We start from the raw sequence: 18482 nt of genomic DNA on the forward strand, positions 1-18482 counted from the left end.
TGATTTTATTAATGCTGTAATATATACTCAATCCTTTTTTCAAGTATGTCATGGATAAAGTAAACGAAGAAAGGATTTCAAATTCAGATCTTTGATTATAGCTGATTTTAAGGAACTAACTTATAACCCGATCATCTTAGTCAAAAAAAGCGGTCAAACTTGGAATCTAACGGAATAAGCTGAGAAAAAAAGTCTCAAGAAAAATTTCTAGATAATTTTATCCTCTACAACTTTTATAACAAATCCAAATAGACTGGCAAAGTAAACGAGATATTCTCAAAAACATTTGAGACAACATTTGCGCAATCAAAATAAAGGTTTGCACAAAAATTCAGCTGATTCCGGTAGATTCCGAGAGAAACCCTAAGATGATTGGAGTATTAAGTGTTTTTAATATTTAATTGTTAATTAAAAACAAGAGTCAAATCTTCCTTTTACTAAAGAGTAATCTATTTTCGTTTATGAATTAAAATTTAAAAAGGCATATGTTCAAAAGGAAAATTCAAAACAATGTATTAGGTCAGCTACAGAATCGTAGAAAAAAATTGGCAATAAAAATGAGAGTTTGGAAACATTAAGCTCTCTTAAACAAATTTATATGACAGAGTACATGCGTTAAGCAATGTATCTAAGTAAGAGGTATTATAGACGTTATATGAAATTTGCAAAAGTATGTCTTACAACTCCAAGCGTCTTACAACCAACTCAACGCATATAACACCCTCTTTCTTAGATGCATTGCTTAACGCATGTATTCTGTCATACTCGTGGTAGTTCTATTCCTTGATGTAAAGTGAACACTATTTTATGTAATTCTTTTGAGTCAAACATAAGTTTCGTGTAAGTAAAATTACATATTTTTAAAAATTGACATAAAAATGACGAAAATGAATCACTCTTTAAAAAATCGATTGAAAGCACCTTATAATAAAAAATAAATTTAAAAAAATAATAACATTGCTAAAAAAATACCTAAAAAAAGAATAATTACAGTGCAAAAAAACACATAAAAATGTCAAATAACAATATAACCAAATTTGAAAATTAATCGATAAATATTAGCAGCAATGATTGATGTCGAATATGTGATAGAATATAACTGACGTCAGAGATCAGTAACCGGGCCCGATAATGTTACATGCAATGGGGATGTAGTTTCAAAATTGATTCCAGTCGTAGTATGATGATGTTCAATTGGTTGATGTTTTTGTTGCGGTGAAGTTTTATTATGATCGTTTTTATTATTGTCACAATCTTCTAAAAAGGAATTCGTTTCGAATGGATTTGTTGATGCGGATGATATTGGTGTTGTATTTATGATTTTTGTTTCATTTGGCGATGACGTGTTACTTCGAATACGTTGATGCAGGTGAAATTGACGTTCGTATCTTTAGAAGTTGCGTTTTGGTTTTTAAAGAAAAATGTAGTTAGGACTTACGTTTACGTCATATTCTATCATATAAGAAGATCTTTTTATCACCTTTCTAATAAATGTATAATGACTAAAAATAAATATAGGCAGCGGAATCTACAGACTAAATTATTTCAGAAGTTGAGGGCGGGAGAGTGTCCGTTAGGATGACCGATCATTAAATCTGATAAGAGTTTTTGGAAAATTTCGAAAATTTTATTATTGTTATGTTTCATAATTTGAACCTAAAATATTCATCTGATGACAAAAGTTTGTAGAAGAAGTTTTACTCAATTTTTAAAAACTATCCATAAATTATCCAATTAGAAGTTACTTGGATGATTCCATGATCACGATTTTTGTACTTTTTGGGTCAATATTACCTTATTTACTGAGTTTTATCGAAATTGGATAACAAAAATTTCTCGATTTTTTGCAATTTTTTTAAGGGGTACCCCTTTGAAAAAATCGAGAAAAACGCAAAAAAAATTTTGTTCTGGAATTTGATGAAACTCAGTCTATGGGGTAATTTTGATCCAAAAAGTATAAAAATCAGGTTAATTTAATGATTGGATGCAGAGTTTCTGAGATATCGCAATATTTGAATCGATTTTAGTCCGTATCTCAAAAACTATTCGACCAGTCGTCAAATGCGCCAGATTTTTGTAATTTTTGGGTCAAAATTACCTTATATACTGAGTTTTATCAAAATTGGAGATACAAAAAATTTCTCGATTTTTTGCAATTTTTTTAAGGGGTACCCCTTTGAAAAAATCGAGAAAAACGCAAAAAAAAATTTTGTTTTGAAATTTGATGAAACTCGGTGGATGGGGTAATTTTGATCCAAAAAGTATAAAAATCAGGTTAATTTAATGGTTTGATGCAGAGTTTCTGAGATATCGCAATATTTGGATCGATTTTAGTCCGTATCTCAAAAACTATTCGACCAGTCGTCAAATGCACCCGATTTTTGTAATTTTTGGGTCAAAATTACCTTATATACTGAGTTTTATCAAAATTGGAGATACAAAAAATTTCTCGATTTTTTGCAATTTTTTTAAGGGGTACCCCTTTGAAAAAATAGAGAAAAACGCAAAAAAAAATTTTGTTTTGAAATTTGATGAAACTCGGTGGATGGGATAATTTTGATCCAAAAAGTATAAAAATCGGGTTAATTTAATGATTGGACCTAGAAAGTTACAATGTCAGCGAGTTTCATAGGCAAAACTTCATTTTCAAAAAATTTAAATCCATAAAATTGTGAACAAAAGGGAGGATAAGTGAGGCTATAACGTGATAGTCTTTTTTTTAATATAATACCTGACTGTATATTTAAAAACTTACTTCATATTTTTTGCTTCTGCTTCTTTTCGTCCATCTACAGCCTCTTGTAAATCACGTCTTAATTGTAGTGTTTCTTGTTCAAGTTCCAAAACTTGAGTTGTACCTTGAATCTCCGAATTATTTTCCAATGACGATACCGTTTCAGCCATAGTCCTTAAAAAAATTAACAATATTTACTTACTTTTAATAATAAAAATAACCACAGTCTATTTACATTTTCCCCTACAAATTTTTATGAACTGAATTGAGAAACACAAAATACCCATAAAATTTCAACTAAAAAGAACAAATTTTTTTTGAAACAATTAAATTTAAGTATGAGAAACATCATTTATTTTTTTCTATCTCACAAGATTTTTCCTCAACTATGTTTGTAAATTAATTGCCTAAATGTTCTTTATAGTCATCGCAAAAGCCGTGGGTGATATTCAGAGTATATATCAACAGTTACGCTAAAAATAGTACTTAAAAGTGTTATAATCTGGTTTCTAAGACGCTTTTGAATTTGCAATTAATCACACTTTAAGCGAGTAAGTAAACCAATATAATCGTGGCACATCAAACTGTGTGAATTTGCGGAAAATTCATACTTGAACTCGCATAACTTATTTTCGTGACTGATTTTAAAGTGTAAAAGTTAAAGAGCGATCGTTTCATTCTGTGCGTTTCCGCTGAATATCACCGTAGGCTATAGCCGATATACCATGCGTTTAATTTATATCTTGACATATATCTCCCATGAGTATGACAGAGTTCATGCGTTAAGCAATGCGTGTAAGAAAGAGGTGTTATATGCTTCTTGAAAGTAATCAGTTCTCTTTAAGCTGTACGATGATTCTACTGCTGCTGTGTGTGCTGTGTAAAATTCAACGAAGATAAATTCAACTCATAGCAAGAAAACATGCCTATAACACCTCTTTCTTTTACGCATTGCTTAATGTATACTACATACGTACTCTCTCATACTCGTGGAAGACGTACCATGCCAAGATGTAAATTAAACATCTAGTATATTTGACATACCCAATTCATACATAACCAAGAATTACTTGTTCGATTTTTACCAATCAGTAATATAATTAATATCTTAAAATTACAACTTTTAGGTAATGTATTAAAATTTTTGTTTTCCGAAACGGTATTTGATTGGAAACAAAACAAAACATAGCATGCAAAAAACAATATTAACATTTGACATTCATAAACAAAATATTATCATGTTTTAATTGGCACGACAATTTATTCAGTTTTTTAAAGCATTAGTAAAAAGTTGCACCCGCTTAGAACTTTTATAACAAACTGCCGCAAATTAAATTATTTTAAAAAATTTGCGTTTATTCCCTTTAATATTTCCCATTGAAGCACATTATTTTGGTTTGAATTTCAAAAAAAATAACGAATTATTTACAGCGACCCACATCGAAGAGGTAAGCGACTTATTAAGTGTAGCAGGTATTAGTTTCTTATAGTAATAGCGACTAGATAAAACCATTATTCAATTACTAATAGTAGTTTTCTAGTATTTCCTAGGTATATTTGCCAAGGCTTACGATTTTGCAGTCAAAATTATGATTGGATGCGAAGATTCTGAGGCGGTTTCATTTTGGAGCCTTTGACCATCGGTTTAACTTTCAAAATTTTATGTTTCGTACCAAAACTAAAGAAATTTACGCTGACCTGTTATTCCTACAATTTTCACTAACTCAAACTTCCTTTTACATACCAATCTGACTTCATTAGGAAAATTGATTTTGACACTCGTCAGCGGCTTATGGCTATTCGTATTCTGCATGGCGAATTTTAGTAATTTTAATAAAAGGGTTAGTATTCATTAATTAGGCTCTCAGAATATTTCTTCTATCAAAATGGCTGTAGGTTACCCGAGTAAATTTTTCGGGCAGACTCTTAGATCAAGAATCTATAATTAAGTTTTAAAAATATTAAGCACAATTTTTACACACAATACAATAAGTCGCTCACCCAATAATTTAGAACAAGAACAATAACAAAAAAATACCCAAAACAAAAACAACCAAAAAAATGAAATATTGTATGACATACGAATTAACGATTTTATCAGAACTGCTTGTTAATGGTGGTGTACAAGAATCAAAAGTTTCGTTACTAATTGGAGTATTTTTAGTCGTCATACTACAATCAACAATTTCATCGTCCCCATCTGGCTCGATTGCTGGAGTACCTTGTACAATATTATCACCAGTTGTTGAATTTAAGAAATTACTTAAAAATCCCCACAATGGTTTCTTTTTATTTTCAAATGATGTCAAATTTATATTACCCAAATTTTTTGTTACGTTTCCTTCAGGAATATCTTCTAATTCAGTTCTAATTAATGTAAACAAAAAATCAGTCAAATAAAATAATAATCAATAATAAAATTTAATGAATAATGAAGGCTCTGATTTTGAGAATGTTTTATGTTGTTATCGTTCTTATTTATGTATAAAAAAAAAAAAAAAAAAAAAAGCCGGGAAAACCATCTTTTCTCGAAATTTTTGAAAAATGACATTTTTGTGAGTATTGCCGAAAAGGATAAACTATGAAAATCAGTAGTGCGAACATAGGTGTTTCATAATTCAGCTTCGAAAACATCTCTTTCGGAATTGACTTCATTGCAAATACAACAACGATAACTTTTTTTTTATTTTCATCCACTGGTTTTCGTAATTATAGTCATAAACATTAAATCATGAAGAATCTTTAGGTCATTTCTCAGCAAATTTTTTTAAGCATCCGATTGGGTAATAGTCGCAAAAAAGCCTTTTCTCAACACCTAAAACCAAAGCTTTTTCGGCTACAATGTATTGAAAAATTATCATTATTTTAACGTTATCTACCATTTGGTGAAGTCCTGCTATTATAACTTGGATCACCTTGTATACTAAAAAAAAGGTAATAATGCTCGCCTTTTTCGCTTTGTATTGACTTTTAAAAAGCTTATAAAAATTTCAACATCTAGCACAAAAAAGGCTTATTTTTCTTGAATATTGAATATTCTATGCCCCCTATTCAAAAACTTCAATTGGGTCTCATGAATTTGGAAACTGACATTATGAAAAGAATATAAGACTAATAAGAATAATATCGATTGATTTTCATGAATTTGGAAATTAAAACTTTGACAAGAATGTAAGAATAAATATCGACTTGATAGTGAAAATTGGTTATTTAATTGGAACTTATTGGTTATTATTTAATTGGAATAAATTGATCTCAAAGACTTGTGCAAGCATTATTGTGACCGAATCTTTCATGGAGTTGTTACAGCTACCTATGGCGCAGGTTCTGTTTTGCACGCAATATTTGATGCAGATTACATGATTGAATTGTTTTGGTAGAGAAGTTGTTTTAATATGATGAAATTATCTTCTGCAGGTTCGAAAAACCGGAAACGTGCCACAATTTTCATTAAAGCAATGGTAAATTTAATTAAGAATCACATAAAATTTCGTATAATGAATTATCAGGACAATTGACAGAAACCCATATAATAGAACCATAGAATTTCAACGGGTTTTCCCTTTCGTACCATAATAAAATTCCATTTAATTCAACAGTCATTTGTAATAATAATAAAATTTAAATACAATTTTGATTATGCTTGAAAAAATAAAAGTAGGTGTACATATGCGGTAAAGTATGATTATCTTAAAAAGTAAAAAAGAAAAAAAGAAAAAGGGACAACACACAAACGACACAGCAGTTGTAGTTGACTATTTGGTAAATATATAAGAACGGTAATATAACTACTATTCATGTCTCTCTTCAGCTATATGTGATGATGGTCTCTTTATTTGCTAAATGAATTTCATCTTGTACAAAACCATATAACAAATCCTGGACTCGAGAGATAATATTATAGAAACCTGCCTTATCTTTACTTAGACCATACAATAATTTTCTCACCGAAATAGATGAGATTCTCAAAATATGTATGTATATGTGTATGCGCTACGATGATGTCCGTATAACATTGCTTGGTGGTCGGATAAAATGCTTTTGTAATAATATATTTTGATATTAAAACAATGTATTTCAAAAGCAATTATAAATAGTTTTAATTTCTTTTAAAATATTGAAAAGCTTATTTCAAAAATAAAATATGATTAAGTTAGGTTAGGTTAGAGTGGCTGTCCTGGGGTGGGACACACTTAGATCATAGGGCCCGTTGTGATACTGTAAAAGGGTTGGCCCATCCCCTGCCACTACTCCATGAACCATTTGGAGCTGTTTAAGAACAGCAGGAGGGCTTTGAATATTTTCGAAGAGGCCAATATCGATTTGGGTATTTGTCCAAATACTTCGTATCCCTTAAATTTTAAAGCAGTGACTGCGTTTGAACCAAATCTTTAAACAGTTCAAAGCTACAATTTTCAAAAATTATACTTAAATATTAGCATATTAATTTAAATAGTTAGAAATATGGTTATTCCACGCCACTGATAGATAAAAAAAATTGATGGCAAGCCGTCGGCGAATGCATCCTATTTGTCACAGAGGCCTAAATGGTCTTAAGAAAGTCGGAGTCTCACGTCAGACTTGTTTGAACCATGTAAGCATTATAAGCAGCATTACTGCAATAAAATGATTTTTCCGTCACGAAAAGTAAAATTGGACACTCATTTGATAAACTGGGTTGCAATAATTCTGAATGTATGATTGACTACATAATGATTCATTTTTAGCGGCCAATCAGAAACAAAAAATATGTTCGCTCAAGAATACGAATTAGTGTTAATCGAGCACCATTGGCTGAAACACTGGAAAATTAAAAAATGTGGCGCTTAAAAATGAGTCATTTTCCCGCTTTTCTCATTTTTATCATCATGGATATATGTTTAAGTAATTGAAGATGATGGCGCATGGAAACTTAAAAATTACTTTTTTATCAAAAGAGGCGTATGGCCAAATTTGTTAAATTTATAATATATCTTGACTAATTTTATTCTGTCTACATTTTTTTAAGTGGTTCATAAAAAAAACTCAGCCTTTTAGCGGAAAAAATCTGTTGTTTATTTATTGACGACTTTGGTGCTTGTTTTTTCATTTCAAAAACAAAAATATAGAATATCTTCTTCCCGGATTACAAATAATTTTATGCTTTGAAAATAATATCTAGATATAAGAAATCCTAAAGAATAACGAACAAAAAACCAGGCCAAAGTAAAACGATATTGATTTCAAGCGCAATCAATACTAAAAAGGGGACTAAATATTCCCTTCAACATTACAAAAAAATGAAGAAAAAAAAGTTATTTTCATTTTTTTTCAACATCAATTTATTCAAGTGGCGTGTATGTAATATAATATTTTTCCGTTGTGAAGAGTAGTAACAGCACTTTTGAAGAGTTATGTAGTATAAAAATTAGAGAATCAGTGCTAGTAACTATTGTAGAGAACTTTTAACAATAGAGTATGGCAGCAGCAACCGCAATACCAGAACTCACTAGTGTAAAATGATAGATATCATCAAAACAGCTTTGTATTTCCTTTTCAAATCACAGATATCAAGTGCATGGGGTACTACTTTTTTTACTTCAAGTAGGAACTGGGGTTGTCCATGAGTTACCCAGTCACAGTGGATTTACTTTTCTTATTAAGCGAGCAAGTCGATATTCAATTTTTAATCCAAAGAATAGATTGTTGAAACCTAAGTTTTCGTGAAATAGATTAATTAAGTTGCCACCGAAATTGTTGAAGTTGTTAACCCGTATGCAGAAATACGAAGTTGATTTGGAGTAACTGTTGATCTGGTTAAAGAAATTAGTAAAGACGGCGGTCCCCTGAGTAAGAATGATCGAGCAGACTCACTCGAAAATGAGATCATAATATATAGTTTGATATGGTCTTTTTAAGATGTATAAATCCTAAAGAGACCATATCAAACTATATATTATGATCTCTTTGTCGAGTGAGTCTACTCGATCATTCTTACTCAGGGGATCGCCGTCTTTACTATGACGAATACTCGACGATTAAGTAAAGCACTGAAACAAAATTTCCTAGATATTTGTTACAATATGACGATTTGTTAGTAGATTGAATTACATAATTATTGAATGAAAAATGACGGTCACAGCGCTGGTCGACGGGGCATATACTAAGGAAAAATAAAAGAACTTATTACAGGTGTTATTAAAATATTTCCTTCCGTCATTCACGCAAAACTGCATATCGTTATTTTCCAACGGTTCCAAAAAAACACCAAATCGCCGGGTAGGGGAAATATTTGGAACGGTATGGCGTCTATTAAAAACCGTTAGGAAAGTATGGCATTAGTTAAAAAAAAAACTTAGCCTGTAGCAAACAAAATAACAACTACCGGCGCCCCGATAACCACCGCTATGGCCAATAGAAAAAACTATCATTTGAATCTATTTTTCAATAATTATAAAATACGGTCTATTAACTGGCCTTCATACTGATTTCGAACAAAATTCAAAAAATTTGTGTCAGTGTCTCGAAGTATATAGTAGTATATAGTATTTTCTTAAGAAAATGTATTGTCATTGTTTCTTGAGCTATCTACACAAAAAGTTATTAATCTATAGTAATAAGAACGAATACTATTATAGTGAAGGGTATGACAATGAACGTTCTATTCCATGATGTGCTTATGTAAACAAAATGGTTGGTAAACGACATCAGAACGGACATAAATGGGGCCTTTCTCTCTGTACAATATGAGAGATATATATGTATATACCCATCTTCTCGACACACACACATCTGCACACATACCCTGGCACATTAAATCGTCTTTGTATCTTCCACCATGTAATAAAATGGATGATGACGATAACTATTTTGAAGGAAAAGTAGATGTAACATAGAAATCTTTTATTATATCCGGTCGATTCTACGTTCTTTTCGCCCTTATGTACTTCTCAAACTTTATTGTTATAAAAATTACAGAGTGTTTAAGATATATGCAATACCAATCTTGAAACACATAAAAGTAAATTACTGGATTGAAGTGAACGCATTTACCTGGCTGTTGATGTTTTCATGACAAGAAAATATTTCTTGAGTCAACTCTATTTCAATACTTATAATTAAAGAAAATAAATCTTTGACTGCTTAAAAATTTTCTTGAACTACTTCCTACCATGTTAAGAATGAACATAGCTACTATATACTTATTTGGTGATTTTATGAACACCTATACCAAAATTTTGTTCGTATCATCAATATTTCTAAGCGTTACAAAGTTGGGCTTAAAATTAGTATACCCTGATAAATATAACATATACACAGGGTATAAAAACATTAGCGGAAAGTTTCAATAGGTAAACTTTTTACTTATCAGAATAAGAAATTCAGAAAATCCGATATCCATTCATTCATTCACTATAACTGGGTTCCGAGGTAAAAACCTAATAGTACTTGACTATCCTATAATTATAAGGATTTTTATTTTACACAACGTTGGGCCACAGTGTTAAAGTTTTAACGTAGAGGCGTGGCGCGGCGGACGCTTGAAATATATATTGAACAGCTGGCAGATAAAAAAAGAGTGATTGTAATCAAATCATCTCTTTTTCGACTTTTGGACCATCGACCGTTTTTAATTTCTGAGGGCATCCAGTGGGACTTCTTCCGAATTCCCGTCTAGTCAGGCCGCTCTTGATTTCATACGAGATACGCTTAATTTCATAATAATGAAATCCAGTGGTCGTGGATCGCGTAAGGGAGATAAAATGACGTACGCGCATGCGCGATCAGATAGTATGTTGATAGGTAACGTAGGCGCGATTATTCGTCAATTCTTATTTTATACGTTATTTTATCTACGTTAATAACGAATAATCATCTGAAACCATTAAATATCTAACCTAAATCATCTTTCCGTTAAAGAAATAGCATATCTATTACTTCTTCAATTAGGTTCTAAAATTTCATTTTTATAAACAACATGGAACACTCGATATTAGAATTATAACAAAACTCGAAAAGAGAAACAATGAACATCGACGGTTATAATTTATTAGAGTAAAAAACACGTATTTTGAATTATTTATTACACTTTAATAAAATTAAGATTATTTTTGTTAAAACGAAAATTAAAAAGTTTTACGCCCATTTGAGCTAAAATAAAAAATTTATGGACAATTTTATTAAAGGTTGTTCAAAATATAATATGTTTTCTTACCTTGAAGTATTAATTTTAAGATTACGTATTTCTTCTTCCAATTTAGATAATCGATCTTTGTCACGTTGCTTTTCCAAATGTGCATCCTTTAATTGAATCTGAAACAAAGAGTAAACATTTTAAAAATGTACTGATAGATTTATTGTATTTATTTAATTTACATGAAAAATTAGGAAAATGTTCTTTTTTAAATAATCATGTGGCATATATTAAATAATTCTTTATATTTAAAATAAGTCTTTATATTTAAAATTGTAATTGCCCATCGAACCGGGTGGGTAGAGTTTCTAAGATATCGCAATATTTGGATCGATTTTAATCCGTATCTAAAAAACAATTCGACCAGTCAACAAATGCACACGATATTTGTACTTTTTGGATCAAAGTTACCTTATATACTGAGTTTTATCGAAATTGGAGATCTAAAAAAATTTTCGATTTTTTGAATTTTTTTAAAGGGGTACCCCCTTTGAAAAAATCGAGAAAAACGGGAAAAAAATTTTTGTTTTGGAATTTGATGAAAATCGGCGGAATGGGGTAATTTTGATCCAAAAAGTATACAAATCAAGTTAATTTAATGATTTGATGCAGAGTTTCTGAGATATCGCAATATTTGGATCGATTTTAGTCCATATCTCAAAAACAATTCGACCAGTCAACAAATGCACACGATGTTTGTACTTTTTGGGTCAAAGTTACCTTATTTAAAAAATTTTCGATTTTTTGCAATTTTTTTAAGGGGTGTTTTGAAAAAATCGAGAGAAAACGGGAAAAAAATTTTTGTTTTAGAATTTAATGAAATTCAGTGGATGGGGTAATTTTGTTAAAAAAATAAACATAAACTTCAAAAAAATGACTTTTTTTGTCTAGAAAACTCGATCGGCGGACAAACTGCATATGTATGTGTATATCTCGCATATCTCAAAATTCGATAGCCGTAGAATGTTAAAATTTTGGATTTGAGTGCGTTTTTATTTCTTTCTTATAGGTACACAGCGTTGTCGAAATTCTTTTCTTTATTCCATTTTCACAAGTTTATAAACGTATGCAGTGTCTTTATCAGATTTTTTTTAATGTGTTTCAATTTTAGTGGCTATTATTATAATATTATCAAAAGGATCCATTCCATAAATTATAATGTTGAAATTCTATCTATATTGATATAAAAATAGAAATTACAAAGTTGAATATTTTTGTAATAAAACCACGTTTCCTCACATTTAAAACAATCAACAATAATTAATATTTTTTTATTGTTTAGGGTGTGTATGTAATGTTACTATTAATATTAAATCCATTGATTATTAAAGCATGAACCTGAAACTTTGCTGGACAATACTCATATAAACGATTACTACACCACCATCATAGGTACAATACAGAGAAGACCTGACAAACAGATACATATATGCAGGCGTACAGAATGTCTTCGTGAATTATTTTTTAAGCAAACACTCCAACAAATTCCTTTAGCTTTCTTCTGAAGTAGGCACCAAAATATGCTATTTGGTTCCGACTTCCAATCTTTACGTAAATTTTGAAGAAAATCCTCGTTTATGCCATGAATATCTTCTCCTGTTAGACTGTTCGCCGGATGAAATATCTATTCCCCATCAACAATTAAGATCAAGTTTTGTACAGATCAAAATTTACATTTAAATCGTTAGCACTTGCGTTATGAGCATTTTGCTCACACTCGATTTAAAACATCTCAAATTTTTTTTTTCTAGAATTAAAAAGCTTGTTAAAAACACAACCTCTGGCTCTCCTATGCTCTCCATATTAATTATCCGAGCTTTAAGGATCCCATAATATTAGATAGAAAAATGGCTTTCTGTGAAACTTTTTCAGGCGATCAAAGGGCGATCAAAGCCACACATATATTATAATAAACATTTTGTGAACGGTTTGAAAAAGTTTCACAGAAAGCCATTTTCCAAGTCATATACTAAACTTTTGATCAGAATGATCCAAAGAGCATTTTAGGATGGGTTAGAAAAAGTTTCATAGAAAGTCATTTTACTATTTAATATTGCGGAGTCCTCCTTTATGTCGAGTTAGAGACGGTCAATCGACTTCAAATTTCCATGGTAATTGTATAATAATAGCCTTGATAAGAATAAAAAAATTTATAATTTTCTGTCACTATGCCCATAACAAGACAACAGCCTTAATCCAACAAGTAAATATCCTAAAATTTTGCAATAAAGTATACTTCTAATTAAATTCTATCTGTTTGCGCATGAATATTTCAAACTTCGAGATAGTTTATGATTCTCAAAGGCTAACCGTACAATTATTCGCAAATTAAGTTTATGCTATTAAATGCCAAAAATGACAGAAACTTGACTTGAATTTCATTCTCACAAAGTTTGATCTGTTTATTTCTTCCAAAATCGAATTCATAAAAGCAGCTAAGAATACTTTACTTACACCACTGGTACAGTTTTGAAAAAAAGAGGAAACCACTTTATACTTATACAACACATACATAGATCAACTCGAACGATGATCAACCACTATACACTCTGGGTGGATTGAATTGTGGGTGGTTTGGTGTATTATATACATATTATTCGAAGTTTGAGGTGAATACAGAAGAAAGAGGAATATTAGTCCACTCTCTCTCTGTAAATCATCAAATGTTAGCCAAGCGTTTGTTCACTGATCATGCTACCACCATCTTCTCCTAGCCCCAAACATGGTAGTCACGTATTGGTTACGTACATACCCATCATCCATCATGGTTCTATGTTAGCGTATATATATGTTTGTGTGGAATAGTAGGAGTAAAGTGATGTTTTCCCCATGGCAGCTAGCATGGAGTTTCTAACTATCTATTTTAACCGAGTGGTTCTAATTAATAGGCATCAGAATTTTCTGAATATTTAAAATTTCTGATGAAAATATCTAAAAACGTCTCACTCATAACGAGGACGCTATAAAATCTCCTCTAAAATTTCGCTTTTAAGTCTGTTTTCGTTTCGATTTATCGATAGACGGGCAGACAGACAGGCATTAAAGAATAAAATTTTGTTCAAGCGAGACCCAACAAGATGGTTACTTATGATAATTGCATATGCTTTGGAAAACAAGAAACTTTCTGGTACAGATACGCCAATTACAATTAAATATTTTTGCTTCTACTATGATCTTGGGAAGTTGACTTCATTTCCTAACGAAAAGTAGTATAAACCAGTCTTTAGCCCATATTTTCTTTAGTCTTTGATGTAGAAGAACGTAAGTTCTTGTACAGACTCCGGACATATTGCGACGTTATCTGTATGCTTAGCGTTATGTAATAAGAAATTTCCAACTTGCAGTTTATAAACAGTTAAATGAAAACGGGTACTTAATTTTTCTTCAAACATTTAGCGCGAAACTAGATATGGCAAAGATATAGTGAGTGAATTTTATTTATCATTGTTTCGCAGAGAAAAATTTCTTTCTGAAAATATTCGCCTGAGAGAAAAAAGTACTGGAAGACTTTAAATTCTATTCTTATTCTTTTTTCGAAATACTGCTTAAGAAGGAAGAGCAATTAAAAATTTTCATTTCCCAAACTTATGGTGAGAATGGGAATTATTGTTACTATATCAGTTATTGAAAGTTTAACAGTAATTTTTCTTCTTAAACGAATATTTTGCCAATCACAAGCTTTAAATTTCGATTAAGCGGCCAAACAAAGTTTTCACGTGAAATTGATACCTATGATTGGTATGCTTCGAGGAAATTGCCCACCTAAATGGTGTTTTCATTATTCTCGAATATGTTATTGAACTACTTTTTATTCTCTAGAGGAATTTTCTTATTTGTCTATTGAGCCAACAGTACCAAACAGAGAATCATCTCTATTTGGTAAAGGGGTATAATTTCTATTTACCATTTTGTATTTCCATAGATCTAAATAGAATGAGCACACATACACACATAGAGAACACATTGTGTCAATATTAGCCAATGTAAGTGGATAGATTCATCAACTATATTGTAGACAGATCGGGTTTCCTTATTCAATATTGTCAACATGTGAGTCGATTTGTTCGTTTAACATCGTTACTATTTCGTTATACATCGGATATATTTATGTATTTACTTACAAAATTATCTACTTATATGTTTTGAGAGCCAAAAAAAAAAAGGAAAAGGAAAAAAATTACGTGTAAAACATTCTATGTATTCTATGTACTTTTTTTCTTTATTTAACAAATTATCTACTTTTTAGTCTTGTTTTAATATAAAAAATATTTATATAACGCATTTACTTGTTGCTGAAGCTTTTTTATCTTCCGTTTATAATTCGAAATAAAATGAGATATTAACTTTGCTGATTTATTTGCTAAACAATTTTATTGATTGTACTCAATATATATTTAGATTTCTAAATATAAGCAGTCTTTTATTAGGCAGTTGGGAGTACGTGGGCGAAGTAATTGTCAATAACGAATTCTAGATTATATTTTTTCTTTGTATATAATAACCGCCGTTTACCGTCATTTTTCAAGATTAACAAACCAAATTTCGATGATCTATTGAAGCTAGAAAACAAGACTTTTAATTTAAAAAGCTAGATAATAGAATGATAGCGATCTATATTACAATCGTAAAAGTGTGGATGGATGTTTGTAACTCTTTCACGCAAAAAATTACCGAACGCATTTGGATGAAATTTGGCACAGAGATAGATTATAGTCTGTCACATAGTAACACAGGCTACAATATCACATAGGCTACTTTTTATAAGGCTTTTCATTTACAAAATGATCATTTTTTGTTTCGGACTGTTTTCAATCAAGTAAAGACATATCTTATATCTTCTATCCTTGTTAAAAAGCGCTGCTTGAAAAAGATAAAATATATTTAACTTTCTTAGGTTGAATAGTTTTTTGACAACTGTCCGAGACAAAGGCAAATCGATGAAAAGGTCTATTTCGGTATAGTGTATGGTTCGCATGGCATAGATTTATTTTATTTTTCATAGAGCAAATTATCGACATGATTTTTTGCATAGGTAGTGATAGTTTAGGGGTCAGAAAATGACATAGGATGATTTTTATACTGGAAAAATACATGATTCCTATGATATGGACTAAGAGCCAGCGCTTGCCAGACATACGTTAAAGTATAAAAGCTGAAATTTTTTTTGCGTATTCTCACTGGTGTAGGGACCAATCTTTGGGGGCTACAAACCTTGACTAACGGTTCCTTCGGTAGGTAGCAGGTAATCAGGGGCGCAGTACCCGAGCTCTCTCACGTTAAAGTATAAAAGCTGAAATTCACACAGAGTGTTTAAATGACCATTTTAAGTCAATATTGAAAAAGACAAATCAATCCGAAGGGGCTAACACTTCCCCAGACGTGGTAGAAGGTCAAATGCAAAAATAGTATCACGTACTGAATGTAAAAGCACAAAATCCTTACAAAAATAAGCGGGGGATGTGCCTCCATTTTAAGGAAAACCGTTTTAGGCTATATCCCCATAGCCGTGCGCTTTAGACCAAAAATGGTAATAAATTTTATTGTAGATAATTAAATTACCTGAATATTTGACCGATATGTCTTCTAATGTTAGTTGGATGGATTGATATGTCTTTTTCAATATTGACTTAAAATGGTCATTTGAACACTCTGTGTGAATTTCAGCTTTTATACTTTCACGTGAGAGAGCTCGGGTACTGCGTCCCTGATTACCTGCTACCTACCGAAGGAACCGTTAGTCAAGGATTGTAGCCCCCAAAGATTGGTCCCTACACCAGTGAGAATACGAAAAAAAAATTTCAGCTTTTATACTTTAACGTATGTCTGGCAGGCGCTGGCTCTTACTCTAATATAACAATACAGGAACCGTGTTTTTTACGGTTTTGTAAAAGTTCGCAAAATAGATTTTTAGCTCATTTTTCTTAAGGCTTTATTAATTTACATAAATCTCTTTTAATCGCGGATAATACCACTCTCTTTTAATCGCGAGTAACACCGCGACGCGCAGGGTTTCGTAAAAAACTATGTTTATTGTTTTGTAAAACCTTGTAAGTGAATCTGATTTTGATTTTCCGTCGGACGTTTAGTTTTGTTACTTTGCAATACGTTTGCTAGTCGTTAAAAAATTATATCTTCTGTCCAAGAATCAAAAATAATATGTTTTTGAATTTTTATTTCATCTCATTGACTTATGAAACAATCTGTATATATAGGCATTATTATTCAATGTGTGCACAATGACAGATTACCATGAGATGGATCACCTTTTTAGAATGACTGATTGTCATTATCGTTCGTACAACACAACTACAACACATATTAAATTAATTTGTTTAAAGTATATTTTTATCAACAGAATCATAAATTTTAGTTGATGTGGTCTAAAATATATATCAGTTTTATTTTTTTGGTAATATTTACTCAAGCACGTACATTACTAATATATCTTAACATTTGATTTGTCTTTGATACTTTTTAGAATATTCGGAATAAAAGATTTTAAAATTAATAGGTAAAACTTTTACAATTTTTAATTTCAATTAAGACAAAGTTTATGGACACTTGGAATACAATTTATACAGGCCAAACCAGAATAATACCATAAATCCGAAATTGGAGAAGTGAAATATAGAGAATTAGTTGACGTAAATGGAAAAGTTTGACAGACAAGAAACTGATATCGTCATAATCAACTTTTTGATATCGAATTCAATTTGGATCAGAAAGACTAAAAAATACAATTGAGAAGCTGGATCGAATAAAAGTGTAAGTTCACAAAATACAGTGTTTCTTTTCTAACTTGACATATAATTCATAACTGGCAGACAGTAGACAAATACTTTAAAATAGCAAAATTTTCTTTATAAAAAGGCAAATATTTTTTGCTTGAAACATTTTTTTTATAAATCGAATAGTTTAGGCAATAATTGATAGCAAAAATACCCTGTAAGTCCCTACAAGAAAATAAATATTATTGCTTTTTGCGCGTAGCTTTATTCAATTTGAATCTGATGTTTATACTTTTTGGATTAAAATTTCCCTATCCACCGAGTTTCCTCAAATTTCAAAACAAAAAATTTTTTTACGTTTTTCTCGATTTTTTCAAAGGGGTACCCCTTAAAAAAATTGCAAAAAATCGAAAAATTTTTTGTATCTCCAATTTTGATAAAACTCAGTATATAAGGTAATTTTGACCCAAAAATTACAAAAATCGGGTGCATTTGACGACTGGTCGAATAGTTTTTGAGATACGGACTAAAATCGATCCAATAATTGGGATATCTCAGAAACTCTGCATTCAATCATTAAATTAACCTGATTTTTATACTTTTTGGATCAAAATTACCCCCTAGACTCAGTTTCATCAAATTCCAAAACAAAATTTTTTTTGCGTTTTTCTCGATTTTTTCAAAGGGGTACCCCTTAAAAAAAATTGCAAAAAATCGAGAAATTTTTGTTATCTCCAATTTTGATAAAACTCAGTATATAAGCTAATTTTGACCCAAAAAATATAAAAATCGAGTGCATTTGACGACTGGTCGAATAGTTTTTGATATGGACTAAAAACGATCCAAA

At 30.7% G+C, this 18482-nt stretch overlaps 1 protein-coding gene across 3 annotated transcripts in view; it reads right to left on the reverse strand.

Moving 5' to 3' along the window:
- Positions 1-1056: 1056 nt before the first annotated feature.
- The window catches only part of LOC123292306, a 38554-nt gene continuing 21128 nt past the window's right edge, over positions 1057-18482 (reverse strand). The window contains exons 5-8 of one of the 3 annotated variants that reach the window (XM_044872903.1): positions 10929-11026; positions 4817-5101; positions 2756-2908; positions 1057-1388 (exon numbers count right to left, since the gene is read on the reverse strand). In XM_044872903.1, the coding sequence (XP_044728838.1) occupies positions 1106-1388; positions 2756-2908; positions 4817-5101; positions 10929-11026 (819 nt within the window). In that variant the 3' untranslated portion in view covers positions 1057-1105. Of the gene's footprint in view, positions 1453-2755; positions 2909-4816; positions 5102-10928; positions 11027-18482 lie in introns of all 3 variants that reach the window. The other 2 variants (XM_044872904.1, XM_044872905.1) reach the window with 2 other exon arrangements.

The sequence above is a fragment of the Chrysoperla carnea genome, chromosome 2, assembly GCF_905475395.1.
Source record: "Chrysoperla carnea chromosome 2, inChrCarn1.1, whole genome shotgun sequence".
Classification (NCBI taxonomy): domain Eukaryota; kingdom Metazoa; phylum Arthropoda; class Insecta; order Neuroptera; family Chrysopidae; genus Chrysoperla; species Chrysoperla carnea.